Source organism: Ictalurus punctatus, chromosome 5 (assembly GCF_001660625.3).
Source record: "Ictalurus punctatus breed USDA103 chromosome 5, Coco_2.0, whole genome shotgun sequence".
Lineage (NCBI taxonomy): Eukaryota > Metazoa > Chordata > Actinopteri > Siluriformes > Ictaluridae > Ictalurus > Ictalurus punctatus.
In genome coordinates, this window is record NC_030420.2 from 31,252,797 (window position 1) to 31,267,807 (window position 15,011).

At 41.2% G+C, this 15,011-nt stretch overlaps 1 protein-coding gene across 4 annotated transcripts in view; it reads right to left on the bottom strand.

The window, feature by feature from the left end:
* Window positions 1–920: 920 nt before the first annotated feature.
* The window catches only part of ccdc120a (coiled-coil domain containing 120a), a 62,248-nt gene continuing 48,157 nt past the window's right edge, over window positions 921–15,011 (bottom strand). For all 4 annotated transcript variants that reach the window (XM_017468763.3, XM_047155730.2, XM_017468762.3 and 1 more), the window contains 7 exons: window positions 13,149–13,265; window positions 12,921–13,047; window positions 11,060–11,116; window positions 9,656–9,797; window positions 8,545–8,646; window positions 6,946–7,956; window positions 921–6,685 (listed from right to left, as the gene is read on the bottom strand). In XM_017468763.3, the coding sequence (XP_017324252.1) occupies window positions 6,580–6,685; window positions 6,946–7,956; window positions 8,545–8,646; window positions 9,656–9,797; window positions 11,060–11,116; window positions 12,921–13,047; window positions 13,149–13,265 (1,662 nt within the window). In that variant the 3' untranslated portion in view covers window positions 921–6,579. The remainder of the gene's footprint in view (window positions 6,686–6,945; window positions 7,957–8,544; window positions 8,647–9,655; window positions 9,798–11,059; window positions 11,117–12,920; window positions 13,048–13,148; window positions 13,266–15,011) is intronic.

A 15,011-nucleotide genomic window follows, 5' to 3' on the forward strand; every position in this document is an offset into this window, starting at 1 on the left:
GTAGTCCATATGTTACCTTGTACATCAGTAAAAAGCGACCACGACTGGACCACCAGTATCTTATCAGATATTATTTGTTTCTCAGCACAGCAGGTGTATAATAACCCTAGCATTACTAATGCACCTGATCCATTCATATATCAGCACCGTTATTAGTAGTCGTATACCTGTGAAGTGCGCCTGTATGGTAGATGTACCTGATAAAAGGACAGATGAGTGTATGTTTCAATAAGAATGCAAAACTGAACCTCGGCGAGCATAAAATACAAGCGTACAAGCACGTCGGTAAATATGGAAACAATGGAAGCGACGATGTTTATCCCTACCACAACGTGGCAATAACAATAAACACTGGCAAGAATGCAAGGCTTAAAGAAAAACTCCACTCCGACAGATGAAATACGATTACACTGAAATATTTCAAGTGTTCTTTAGTATTTCTTGTAGCCAAGTTTGTTGGTCGGTGCCGTATCTTCGTTAGACCTGCGAGAAGTTAGTGGTTGTGTCCTATGCTGATGTCACAGCCATCAGGTTTCTTTGTTAGCTCCTGAAAACTAAAGAGTGTGTGTTTATGGAAAATAATTTGAGTGTTGAGATACCGATATTGTTTGCTTGCTAAATGATGGTCCTCAAACATGTTCTGACTGATCAGGTACTGGATATTTGGGGTGAATTTGATTTCAGTCACCTTTCAGATTGTTATTTTTCAAATCTCAAATAGGAGAACATGTCAAAATAAATAAATAAATAGATAGATAGATAAATCCATGATAGAATTCAATAGCATTATGCAAGAAATACTGCCTATCTTTATTAGGCTATAAAGACACTCATTTACTGTTTTTACACAACACACTGACATCTGCTCTAGTTGGCAATGCAACACAGAAAAGGAAACACACCAACACACTGTTTGCATATTAAGACAAAAAAAAAAAGCTTTATTATTTATTAAAAACAAACTATGTACAATTTCATCATAGTTACTTGGTGTTTTTCGTTTCCCCAAGAATATTGCAAACTGTAGTAGGGCACCGCGGGACAGAAGGTCACCAGAGGTCAAACGAAATCTTTAGTGTGCTGCAGAAATCTGATATCTCCATGAAAAGAACTTTGCCCAGTGTCCAGAGCTTGTTACATCTGCTTTTTGATTATTATCGGTTTTCCGTAACGAGAGCCTTTAGTCCCATGGTACTCTACCATACAACAATATATTTACATTTTTTTATGAAGACAATTTACATTGCTTAGTAACTGATTTTTTTTTTTTGTTAACCAAAACAAAAACAAACAAAAAAATTGTAGACAGAAGCATCGTCAGGGTGTTTTATACCAAAATGCGTCAATAACATTAAATCGAACAACACGGATTTATTTCTGAAGAACTGTTATTATCCATTCGAAATAAAAATGCTCCTGGCCAATGAATGTAGGAGTGAAAATAGAACTTACAAAACTGCTTAGTAAACTGGAGTCAGCAAAGTAAACATTCAGTGACCTTCACAGAGGTCACTTGTGTTGCCATGTATATAGAAAAAATGTTTTGCCTTGTATCTGTAGTATACAGAGCCTCTGAGATGACATGGTGGTTATTTTTTTAATAAGGTGTGGCCTGGAATTAATATATATCAAAGTGACAAGAGAATATACCAAAGTCACAAAACAATATCTTGAGGCCCACGAGATAATATATTGAGGCGAAACGATAATATATCGAGGCCACAAGATAATACAACAAGGTAACAAGATGATATATTGGGGGCATGAAATAATATATTCAGACCATGAGATAATATATTGCAAGCACAAATTAATATATTAAGGATGCAAGTTATTATATCAAGACCATAAGATAATATGCTGAGACCATGAGAGATGTTGAGGCTGCAAGATAATATATTGAGGCAAAGAGATAACGTATGGAGGCCACAAGATAATACATTAGGGCCACATAGTAATATATCCAGGCCACAATATAATATAACAAGGCCATGATATAATATATTGAGGCCATGAGATAATATCTTGAGGCCACAAGATAATACAACAAGGCCATGAGATAATATTTTGAGGCCACAAGATAATACAACAAGGCCATGAGATAATATCTTGAGGCCACAGGATAATACAACAAGGCCATGAGATAATATCTTGAGGCCACAAGATAATACAACAAGGCCATGAGATAACATCTTGAGGCCACAAGATAATACAATAAGGCCATGAGAATATCTTGAGGCCACAGGATAATACAACAAGGCCATGAGATAATATCTTGAGGCCACAAGATAATACAACAAGGCCATGAGATAACATCTTGAGGCCACAAGATAATACAACAAGACCATGAGATAATATCTTGAGGCCACAAGATAATACAAAAAGGCCATGAGATAATATCTTGAGGCCACAGGATAATACAACAAGACCATGAGATAATATCTTGAGGCCACAAGATAATACAACAAGGCCATGAGATAATATCTTGAGGCCACAAGATAATACAACAAGACCATGAGATAATATCTTGAGGCCACAAGATGATACATTAGGGCCACAAAATAATATATCAAGGCCACAATTTGAAATATTGTGGCCACAAGACAATATAACGGGGCCATGAGATAATATATTACGGCCACAAGATGATACATTAGGGCCACAAAATAATATATCAAGGCCACAACTTGAAATATTGATGCCACAAGATAATATAATGATGCCATGAGATAATACCTTGAGGCCACAAGATAATTAGGCCACAAAATAATTGATCAAAGCCACAATTTGAAATATTGAGGGCACAAAATAATATAACGAGGCCATGAGATAATATCTTGAGGCCACAATATAACAATGGGGCCACAGGGATATGTCAAGTCCCAATATAATACATTTAGGCCACAAAAAATAGACCAGAAGATAATATCAAGATAATCAAGTCCATGAGATAATATATTGAGGTCATAAGATAATGTATAGTTTTCTCCAAGAAACTTCTGACAGACTTATTTCAGCCGTTCCCTCCAAATAATTAACCGCAGTCTATGGATCAGATACAACGTTCCCACAACATATTCACTTGCTGACTTAAACAATTCTGTCACCGCGACGTCGGTCTCTCGTGGCCACAGCGCAATAACTCATGGCTATGAGATACTTCGTTTGTGGCTTCAATATATAAATTCAAGGCCACGCCTTATTGAAAAATAATCACCATGTCACTTCAGCGGGCTTCGTAATGGTGCTACCCAATCGGCCGTGTTGTTGAGTTTAATGACAGGAAGTGGGAGCAGCTTTTAGTTTTGGTCCTGAGACGAACATGGCAGCATTTGGCGACGAGGTTAGAGCTTCCCGAATAAACCGAGGGAGGCTCCTGATTGCTTTAGTAGTAGCATTCGTTAGCATTGTCTTAATACACAAATACGCTCGTTTCATTGCTATTTTCAACACACCCTCGTCGACTCGTACTCACATTCAGGAGGAAAACGGAGTGAATTTCTCATATGATTTCCTTTGTAATACGCAGTCAGCTACCCATCCCCCCCCCCGCAACTATGCATAATAGGTTGCAAAATAGCTGGTTGATATTAGCTAGCTAGCAAACTAGCATGCTATGTTGTGTAGATGGAGTGAATATATAGATCCAGTCTGAACAGTGAATGAAAATTGCGATTTAGATAAATGATTTTGTATACAATGTGTGTGTGTGTGTGGTGTTTAGTTTTTTTTTACAATTGGTGAAAATATAACACTGATAGTTAGTTGACAAGGGTGAGTTAAACCAGCAATAAAAGAGTATAACAGTTTTCACAGAGAATACGCTGAGTGTTTCATTTCTGAGAGAAAAGGACCGCTATTGGCTCAGTTCAGAGATATAAAAATCAACAGGACTAGGGCGTGAATAGGAGGTTAGCAGAGCTGATAACCGAGTACCCGCATGCGCTGGAATAGGAGTTAATTTATAAAACAGTAATAACACTATCAAAAAACCAGAGCGTGATACATTGATTTGGATTAGCCTGCAATCCTGACGTGGGGTTTTATTTTGTTTTCCAGTCTTAGCCTGAAATACAATCCGACTGTGAGAAAATACACAGACGCATGTCGAACTACACTATATATGGGTTGGTTGTTTTTTTTTTTTTTTTACATGAGCCTAAAGCTATATATTTTACATTTTCTTCTTTTTTTTGATGTCTTATTGCTGCTAGGCACGATGGTCGACAGTCGGCTGGCGTCCTGGTTCGATTACCCCACATTATAAGTCTCCATTGGCCAATAGATTGACAATGAAAGGGTTGAGCGGGAGGTCTCGAGGATCAACGGGAGAAGAACGGTACTGCGTTCCTCATGCTAACGTGTTAAACAGAAAAAAACGGTAACCCTCTCATTCAGGTGGACGATGGACACTTAGCCTATCTACAGCCGAGGTCGTAAGTTTACGTACGCCTTGTAGAATCTGCGAAAGGGGAAATCATAATAAAAATAAAGAAATAATAAGAGGGATCGTTGTTATTTCGTCTGCTGGGAAACGTGCGGATATCTTATGTAGCTTCTGAAAAGGGAAAAAAAAAAAAAAAAAACGAAGAAAGAATTTACACTGATCGTCCTGTTTAAAAGTTTACACCCCCGTGGTTCTTAATGTACCGTGTTGCATCGGTGAACGTTGGCACCTTTTGTAACAGTCGTGTACGAGCCCCTCAGTCATCCTCGGTGTGAAAAGATGGATCTCGGCATCATATAGCCGCTGTTGGAAAGGAGTCAAATATGCTGGGAAAGCGAAGAACGTGCAGGACGGGGAGGATTTTTCTGAAGAACAGTTTAACTGCTCCAGGACAAACAAGGGACTCATGAGCAGATATCACAAAACAGTCGTTGATCATCCAGGTAACAACACAGCATTAAGAATCAAGCGTGTGTACACTTTTGAAACGTTGTTTCTTTTGAAACGATGAACTTTTCGCAGATTCTGTACGGCGTACGTTAGCTTATGACCTCAAGCGTACCTTTAGTTTCGCCTCCAAAGCCATTTCAGGCGGATACATGGATGATAGCGTAAATACACATTCACCACGTTCAGTATTTCCCATGCAACCTTCTAATGTTTCTAATGGCACGGAGGCGTGTGTGTAAAACATCTAGTCAAAAATCTAGTCCCGGCTATGTGAAATCTACGGCGTGCGCTCGAAAGATATCAGCCCCAGTCTCGCTTCCTCGTATTACGGGGTCATTTCCTATGACCGCTTCGCTTGTGGTCCTGCTGCGCTTCGTTCGGCAAAAAATCCGAACGCATCCACCTTAATCATTTTATTAAAAGCAATTTATCTGATGTTGATGCCCAAAAAGGAAAGATTATATTTATCTTTGAAAGACAGGGCGGGGCTTAGCCCTGCTAGCCTATTTTATACCAGCCGCCCCAGGAAGTGTCATATACAGGTATATATAGCATTCAATAAATAACGTTACGACGGAGTGGAATCGGGACTCATCCATTATCAAGCTCTTCTACGTTTAGCAGTTGAATCTAATTATAATGAACGTGAAGCTGAGATGTCTAAGTGACCTCGGTAAAGGGCCATTTGCGTGTGAATACTGAACAAGGAGACACAAATGAGCAACAGTCAAATCTATTCTCTCTCTCTCTCTCTCTCATACAAACACATACACACACTGTTCTCATCAGAGATTTTGCATACACCAGCAGTGTGTGTATTTTGTTTCTTCCTCGTGTCCCACACATTCACTCACACTTCCCTCGCTTCGGCAGAGGAGATTTTCCGTCTGTTTTCCGCTTTAGAAAAGCAAAAGCTCACGATCGAAAATTTGTAAAACACTAAGAAACTCAGGGAAGAGTAACATTTTTTTCAGATTTGGTTGAACGTTCTCGTCAGAAACACCATTTTGGATACTGTACGGGAGGGAAAAAAAACAAACAAAAAAAAAAACCTAAAACAATCATATATTAAACACTATTCATCTATCTTTTTCTAGTAATTTGATTCTAATTTGCATAGGAATTTTTTTTTATGTGTATGTGTGTGTGTGTGTGCGTGTGTAAAGATTTATTAAAAAGATCCTGACCCTTTTGATTAAAAAGCGAATCTGAGTTGAAGCTGATCTATAGAGAAAAGACCTGAAATTTTAATACTGATTTCAGCAGACGGTCAATATAAATTCGAAACATTCAGCAAAGCAAATCCGAGTGATGCTAATACGGACACGACAAAGTCGTCAAACGTATAGTTTGTGATTTAAAATGCACGTGCTACCTTGGTGAAGTTGCCTGGGTTATGTCTTCTCCGTGATCGTACTTAAAAAGAAAAATCACCGTTACATCCTATTAAATGGAGAAAAAATGACGAAGTGTTTTTTTTTGTTTGTTTGTTGTTGTCAGTTCTTTGTTAACTTTTTTTTTTTTTTTTTTTTTTTTTTAAGTGTGATCTGTAAGAACAGGATTATGTGTTTACATCAGAGCTACTGGGTTCTGGTTAGGACTCCATATTGTCTATAAAACAAGCCTCTTCTTGTTGTTCCAGCGTTTATGCACTTTTGTGTGTGTGTGTGTGTGTGTGTGTGTTAGACGAGTGTGCCAGGACTGGGTCTGTCATTATTCGTCTCCTTCAAGGTCAAGTCCTCCATTTTGGAAGAGAAGGTGTCTTGGTACGGGGAAAAATCCGCAGACCTGCAGCAAAAAAAAAACAGAAACAGAGGACAAAATGACGTATTATACAATGACTTTTATTACACATGTCCTGTAAAACATTGCATATTGCCGCAAACATTTAGTATCAGTGTTTCCATAGTAACACGAATGTATAACGACAGTTTATTAATTAGGTAGTCCAACGATCAGATTATACTCAGGTTATTATGATGTGTGTATGTAAACACAGCTTGTGTAAAGTGTGTGTTTAACATCGGTGAACTTTCTCTCCAGCTCACCGTAACGGATGTCCATGGAACGTAGCGGACTGGGGCAGATGTGTGTACGCCGTGTCTCCCTGAAACGACTGTGCCTGTTGTTTAAGTGGTGGATGTGAAGGGTGCAGCGAGGCTGTGGTTCGCCTGCGCTGAGGCGGCGCCCCCTCCTGGCCTTTCCCGGTGCACGCCGTGCCCGGCTGCCCCAGTGCATTGCGCAGGTACCAGTCCCTTAGACCCTCGAGCGCCAGGGCCTTGTGCAGGTTGCGCGTAGGTTCATCCTGGGGGGTGGAGCCAGAAGACAGGTCTGCGCTGTAGTTAGGGGGTCTTTGCCGGGGTTGAAACTGTCCCACTCCATTGTGTCCGTTAGCAACAGGGATCTCCGTGTAACCTTGCTGGACGGGAATAAACGGCCCGCAGGATTTGGTTCGGCTGACCTTGACCCGCCGAGGTTCACCCGGTTTACCCCGCAGCATCAGTGGGCTGTAGGCTGGAGGTCCTGAGGCCAGAATCAGGCCCTGAGATGAGGAAGAAAAGCCGTTCACGTAAGGTGGAGGCGGTACAGGGGGCACTTCGTGCCAGGCTCGTGCTTTTATACTGTTTTGAGCCTGCAGTCTCTGCTGCTGCTGCTGCTGCTGCTGCACCATCTGCTGCATCTTCTGCTGCTTCCCCCACACGTAGTCCAGCAGGACATCACTGTAGCCTCCGCTGGAGCCGCTCGTGCCACGGCCGCCTGATATAGACCGGACGCGGGTCACCTCCGCGTGCCCGTTCACCTGTTTCAAACGGCCATCCAGCAGCGCCTCGGAGCTCTTGTGAGAACCGTTCCGGACCATAGGACCTGATATCTGACCTTCATCCACACAGCGGTCCAGCAGCGCGTCAGAGCTGTTGCTGCGTCGTGTTTGGGCGCTGTAAGCACACCCCAAGTGCCCAGGGGAAAAAGCATCCTGAGATGAAACAGGCACCGCTTGGGTTACTTCAGGATTATCTGATCGCTGCTTTAATGCCGAAGTACTGCTGGAGGATTCAGACCTGTAGAGAAAAAAAAAAAAAGTCAAATAGACTTGAAACAATTTCCCACATAGCCTAAATGCAGTCGAGCAGCTAAAGCATGTCGGGTGTTTTTCTCTTTAGTTCTGCATGGGAACTTTCCAGCATAGCTGAATGCTGTAGTCGTACAGAGGCAGCCATCTTGTAGTCCCACTTTGAAATATATATATATTTTTTTTAAAACTGTGAATACGGACTAAAAACCCAGCATTTCACAAAATAGCTTGTTTTAAAATGAGATTATATTCTTGAAAAAGATATGAAGAGGGATCTTTTGTTAAATCTGAAAATGAACCCTGATTTTACGAAAGCATTACCTGGCAATTATTTGTTAGAGCTTCTGCTTCAATCCAAATACTGCTAGCGTTGCTACAGTTACCGCTACAAAAAAATGATGGCCGTGACCATGATAACCGTATCGAATTTTAACTACACTCGGGTAACTAAACTCAGTGAAAAAGTTTAGAGCTTCATGAACCAGGGACAAGTTGACAGTATGATGGCACACAGTTCAGTCGACCAGGTAATGAGTGTGTGAGTGGTGTGTGCGCGTGTTGGTGAGTTACAGACCTGACGTGCACGCCGATCGGGCCGTTCCGGGTCAACTGGGGCGTCGCCGGGACGCTTCTCCCCTCCAGATTGGACACGCTCCGCGGGAGAGAGCGACTCGGGCTGGAAAAGAAACGTGACGCTCGTTTTAGATGTGTTGCAATGCAAAAATGGGAAGCTAACACAAAAAAAGTAAACGGCTTATTCACGTTGCTGCTGCATTGGCATGTAATTACAGCACCAATTACGGCACTAATTACAACACCAATTATAGCACCAATCACAGCACTAATTACAACAGTTGGATGTGGCTTACTAAGAATGTACATACAAATAATCATGTATATACCTTGTAATTAACACATACATTGTGTGTGTGTGTGTGTGTGTGTGTGTGTGTGTGTGTTTCTGTTCAGCTGGAGGCATTAACTCAATATTAATATAATATAATATATAAATAAGATTATTAATATAAAGATTAATCGAACATGCTGTCTCTGTGGTTGCCATGTTTGCTCCAAAAAAAAGCACCGTTTAATTTTTCCCCATTATTATTATTATTTTTTTATTTATTTATTTATTTATTTTTTTTTCCATACCTTACATAGTTTTTGCAAGCAAAAAAATGTCCCCCTAATTAATTACCCTCAGCTGTGACAAACAGGCGATTCATTCCGATAATCTTTGCTCGGTTTTGTGCACTCTAAGAAGAAAACTCCCCTAAATGCACATGCAATAAGGCAAAAGGGCAAAACAGTAGGGATCTTATTATAGGCGAGTGTTTAGTTAAACACACCGTGGGTTTTCAATGCCTAAAATATGATTTTCCAATGCAAAACATTTACATAGATAACTCAAGGGATCCCTTTAACTGTAACATAAATGATTGTTTAGGTATTAGGACCATTATATAAACGTGTACAATAATATTTCGGTTATTTATTAAAGCCATATTCATGAGCTTTTAATTCCTGAACTTTTCCACTGACAGCCATTTAGGTTAAGACAAATGTCAAAATCAACAACATTCCTCCAAAAGTTTTCTCTCCTGAGATTAAGCTTTTGGCTAGATTTAGGAGCAGCATAGCATTAATTGGCTACATCAATGTGTGTGTCTATGGTTGGTCCATACCTAGCTGAGCTGGACACAGAGTTGCGTCTGGTTTTCATCTCGTAGTAGATCTCCACGGGGGAGAGTTTCCGACAGAACCTGCTGTCTGGGCTCCCCGGGACCAGCCGGGGCTGAGAGGGGGACGGACCATTAGAGAGCTCCTCTAAAGAGATAAGAGGAAGATAGGAGAGAGAGAGAGATATAATGAGGACAAGGTCAGTAATATGAAGTAATGGCTGTACCCCACTGCGCTCCTTTCATCCACAAGAGCTCATCACCTGCAATTCACCTCCGCAGATCCATCATTTTCCTCATCCTCATACAATAGGATACCGAGTCGGCCATTTTCACGCACGCGCTAGTTACATGCGGTGAAACGGCGTTTTTTTCGAGCTTATAGTACGACTTCTCGGTATTCATCAGGCATGACTTATCTACTACCTGTTTTAAAGCTCTGTTTACGTTCTAATTCAGTACTTCTGCTGAGGACCACTTACAATTTGATCATAACTACAGCTACATTTACTTAACTGATTTATAAATAAACAATAATTAACGAAATAGTTCATAGGATAATAACACATTTGATTTTATTTACTTTTATATATTGTTTTTTTTTGTATTGTTTTATTTTGCTCATTTAGATATATATATTTTTTAAATTTTTTCTACACATGCAGTTTAATATTTATGTATTTATTTATTTATTTATTTATTTATTTATTTATTTCTGTAAACTGTTATAGAGCAAGAAATGAATTCTTCCAATAAAGCTCCATTTTAAAATGCTAAAAGGTGACATATATGAATCGTAATTATTATCCCTGTCAATTTGATCCAAAAGACAGCCAAGATCCAAAAATCTGAGCACTGACCTTTGAAAGATGCTGACAAGTCGAGTAGTACGGAGTTTCCAAAAATGTACATCGTATGACATCAATCATTAACAGATAATAAAAGGCAATTGTTGGTAAATCGCTGTGCATAAGAGGAATTAAACATCATCTTCAGGGTGGTAAGAGTAACTCTACTTTGCGTCAGGCCATTTCGACTCATCTAGGATTATTTTCCTATAACAGCACGTCCCCCGAGTGTTCCATTCCTTACATAAGGCACAGGTTACAAATAAACCTGGGGGGCAGTGGTGGCTCAGTGGTTAAAGGCTCTGGGTTACTGCTCAGAAGGTCAGGAGATCAAGCCCCAGCACTGCCAAGCTACCACTCAACCCTCAATTGCTCAGTCGTACAAATGAGATAAACGTATGTCGCTCTGGATTAGGCCGTCTGCCAAATGCCATGAATGTAAATGTAATGCAATGTAAACGTTCACATGTGCCATACAACAACGCTATAAAATCAAGCATCTGGCAACACAATACTGAGTGTTATACACGTAAGTGACATCAGTCACATGGCTGATGCTTACCGGTCTCCTGGCTGGTGGAGTCGGACGTGGAGCTGCTCTCAGACCTCACTGTGTTCTCTGGAAACACACACACACACACACGTGTTATGTCAACACACATACAACAACGTGTTATGTCAACACACACACGTGCAAATTCACAGCCGTTCTGTTGTTAATGATTCTCACACACACTTCCAGTTAAAAGTTTTTGAACCCGTTGTATTAATATTTTGGATTAAACGTCGAGAAGTGGGTTCAAGTGAAATGCTGCAGTTTTGGAAAATCTAAGTAGGATTAGAAGTGTGAGGTGTGAGCAAAATAACGTTATTTTATTTAGGAACTACTAAGAAAAGTCCAGTCTGGATCGGTGTAATATATATTCGTCTTACTAACACGGATACTGGTAGCGACACGGTCTAATATCGACTGTGCGACAAAGCGAGTACAATAACGTCCAGTCTTACAGTAAAGGCTTCACAGCTTGAAACAAGTGCGCTTGCGTTTAATAAAGCAGAGCTCCATGTCAGAGAAGGCAATGAAGAAATACCATGATTTTGGGGATTAAATGGATCGCGTGTCTATTTTTTTGGCCAATAGTGTTTAAACAGTCCTTGTATTATGTGCCTGCATTATGAATGTGTGTATATAGTGTCAGTGTGAGTTTGTGTGTGTATACGTGTGTGTGTGTGTGTTCCACATTAATAATGAAAGGAAACAACCCTATCCCTAGCTCCTCTAAATTTCCTTTGCTCCTCGTAATGTCTCGCTCATCTAAGGTGGACCCTGGAGTGCGTGTGTGTTTGTTTGAGTGAGCGAAATGAATTTCGCCGGACACACACTTCCATACGTTCCCACGCTCCAGAGGTGGAACCCATTCCTGTGACGCTAAAGTGGCATGACCCATGATTACCCCGAGCTGTGAGCCTTTCCTCTCTCTGCCACACACTCGCCGACACACACACACACACACACACATCTCTGCAAGCTCTGACGCTTCATTCAGAGGGAACAGAGATTTACAGTGACACACTGTTCTGAGGTCAGTCAGAGAGAGTGGGGAAAACGTACACTCCATAGACTCCGCTGAAATGTTTACACGCTCGAAAAAGGTCAGAGACAACAATGCATCTGAGGCCTTGCATGATCTCAACACGCCATTATTAGTCACTGAGGTTCCTGTTATGTTTCTGCTAAATTCCTCTGAAATTGTTCAGAACAAGGACGACGCGATCAAGTTTATTAAACTGACCTCAAGCCTGGGGACTTTCGTATACAACCGTTCTAATATGCAAGTTGCGTATGAAAGCAAAACCGTATAGAACTATTTACACCACGACGCTCTTGAATTCTGGATTCCGATTGGTCAGAAGGCGGGGATTCGTTTTCGACAGATACAGGAAGTTAGTGTTTCTATATTAATAACTCATACAGCGACCTGTAATGGCGGATGCTTCATATAAACAGATTTAAAAAAAAAAAAATAAAAAAATAAAAAAAAAACACAACTCACGTAATTGTAAATTATTCCACGAGGAGACGTTTATTTATCGTTTATGGAAGGAGTCTCTCGTGGCAGTATTTGTCAACAGCCACGGCCACGTCGTGGATGTTGCACGACCGTACACGTAACTATAAATGGATAAAAAGTATCGAACGTCATTCTTTAATCAATGATACACTGTAACCCTTGGCAAAGTGCTTCCGAATGCGCTGTTATAGGAAAAGAATGGACTTCAGGGAGGTCACAGGAACGCTGCTCTGCAGCACACCGCCCTGTTACTGATTATTTGAGATTCTAGAACAGTACGCTCCGAACGGTGTTATTCCTTACCGATTCATTATAAGCCAAGAGTCGCCGTAACGACGTCTTCAGTCTCACCTGTGTGACATCCTCTGTGAACTGTCGTCCTCTTTCCGTGAGCCGGCTGCTGCTCAGCTTCGACGTGCCTGCGGAGGGCGCCGCTGAACAGAGTCTTTTTCGATCTGTGCTGAGACGCATCTTCCTCCTGAAGCGCAAGACGTAAGGCGTAAATCGCAAGCGTGTTACGGAAACCCGCAAGAGCGCATGTCGAGATCTTACGAGTGACATCCTGACCGATCCACACACCTCGCTTTTTGAATTGCTCTTGGAGCCGGAGCGGGCCGAGCCGACTCTTCTCCGCACGTGAGGGGGGTTTTCTCCTGCGTCTAAAGGAAACTCGTTCGGAAGCTCTCCAGTCAGTTCCTGCAAATGTTAGCCAGATATAAAAGTTTGGCATAATAAAAGGTTGTAATGTTCTGCTTAACGCAAACATAGTCGATCAGCTAAGACATGTTCGGAGTTTGATGCGTCGTTAATGTGGCCAACAAGTAAAGAAGGTCTATCCTGCTGACAATATTTTGCACACACACACACACACACACACACACACACACACACACACACACAAATCTTTAAATACCTGCTTCAAAATAACAATATTAAGCTCCAGAATCTCATTTCATAAAATATCTGAGGAATGAAGGGGAGAAAAAAAATCCATTCTGGCGGCTCACAATGAAGTTTTATTCGTGTTTACATATTACAGCAATCATGGAAATTTTGATCAAATCCATTAGCTAGCCCACTGGGCAAGTAAAAGCTCCAGGGTGATCTCCAGTCCCATAGTTTAGTTGCCCAGAAACCTTAGTTACTGAGCTAAAAAACATAATAATAATGTTTTTAAAGGCAGCTAATAATAATGCGATAACGTATGATACACTGGTGTTAGCTGGTTAGGCCGAACAAACAAGTATACGATCATGCAGCACATCATGTTTGCTCCCTCGGCAAACAAATCTTGCAGAATGTTGGCAAACGTTTCGGTTACTGTTGTGGAGATGTTGCGTTTTGTTTTCTCAACTGTAAGAGGTTATTGGTGACGTCACTAACTGTCGTTTTGGGGTTTTTTCTTCACAGCTCTCATAATGTTTCAGTTGGCCAACCCGTTGTCAGTGTTTTCCTCGGCCAACCACTTCCACGTCCGGTCGTTCGTACGCCAGCAGTTTCTTTCTTTCTCAAGACATTCCAAACCGTCGTACTGGCTCCGCCCGACGCTTGCGCGATGGCCCCGATCGATTTTCCCACTTTTCTCAGCTCCAATACGGCTTGCTTTCCTCCCATAGGCAGCTCTCTGATCGTCATGCTGGTTTATCCTTTTTAACAACAAAAGCAGGCAAAACCTTCACAGGCAAAACCAACGACTCAAATCAGTAGCAGAGCGGACATTCAGAGCTATTACTTCTTTAAACAAATCAATTTAGCAGGGCACACCTGGGCAGCAAGAAACACCCAACAGTCGCCAGTATGTTCAAATATTTTTTTTGATCCCTTGAATCTAAGAAGATGACTGGGTTCAAACAAAAGGTGCCATGTTCCAAGGTGTTTAACACGTCTAGATGGAAAGATCAGGAAGTGAAAGACGAAGTTCAGATCGATCGTCTCATATTCGTCTTTTGAACCCAAATGTCTTCGATGTATAAAACAACAGAATTGGTCTTGCTGTTCCAATATTTTCGGAGGGGGCTGTATGCTGTATGTCGTTCCTGATTTGGAACAGATCGTCCATGTCTGTCGACCATGAGCGCTAATTAATGGAAAAATCTTTCTAGCCAGCCGGATAAACGGTGCCGATGTGTGTGGCGCAGCAGGTGGTGCGATACGCAACGAGTAGCTCGGGCTGTCGTCAGAGCACTGAAGTGCATCACAGCACTTAAAGCGTATTACGCCCTGAAGGTTATTTAAACCCAGTTACATCCCAAACGAAAACATTTGCTTTGCGAAAAGTCAACAAGGGAGTAGTGGCTTTTCTTTTCCTTGTTGTTGCCAGTCAAGTATGGATAAAAATTTGCCAGGAGACAAAATTTCTTTGTCCTATTCACCCGAGCTACTCAAGGTCCAATCACAAAGCAGTTTTTCTTTTCCTCACAATCATGAAGCTGGCACACTTAA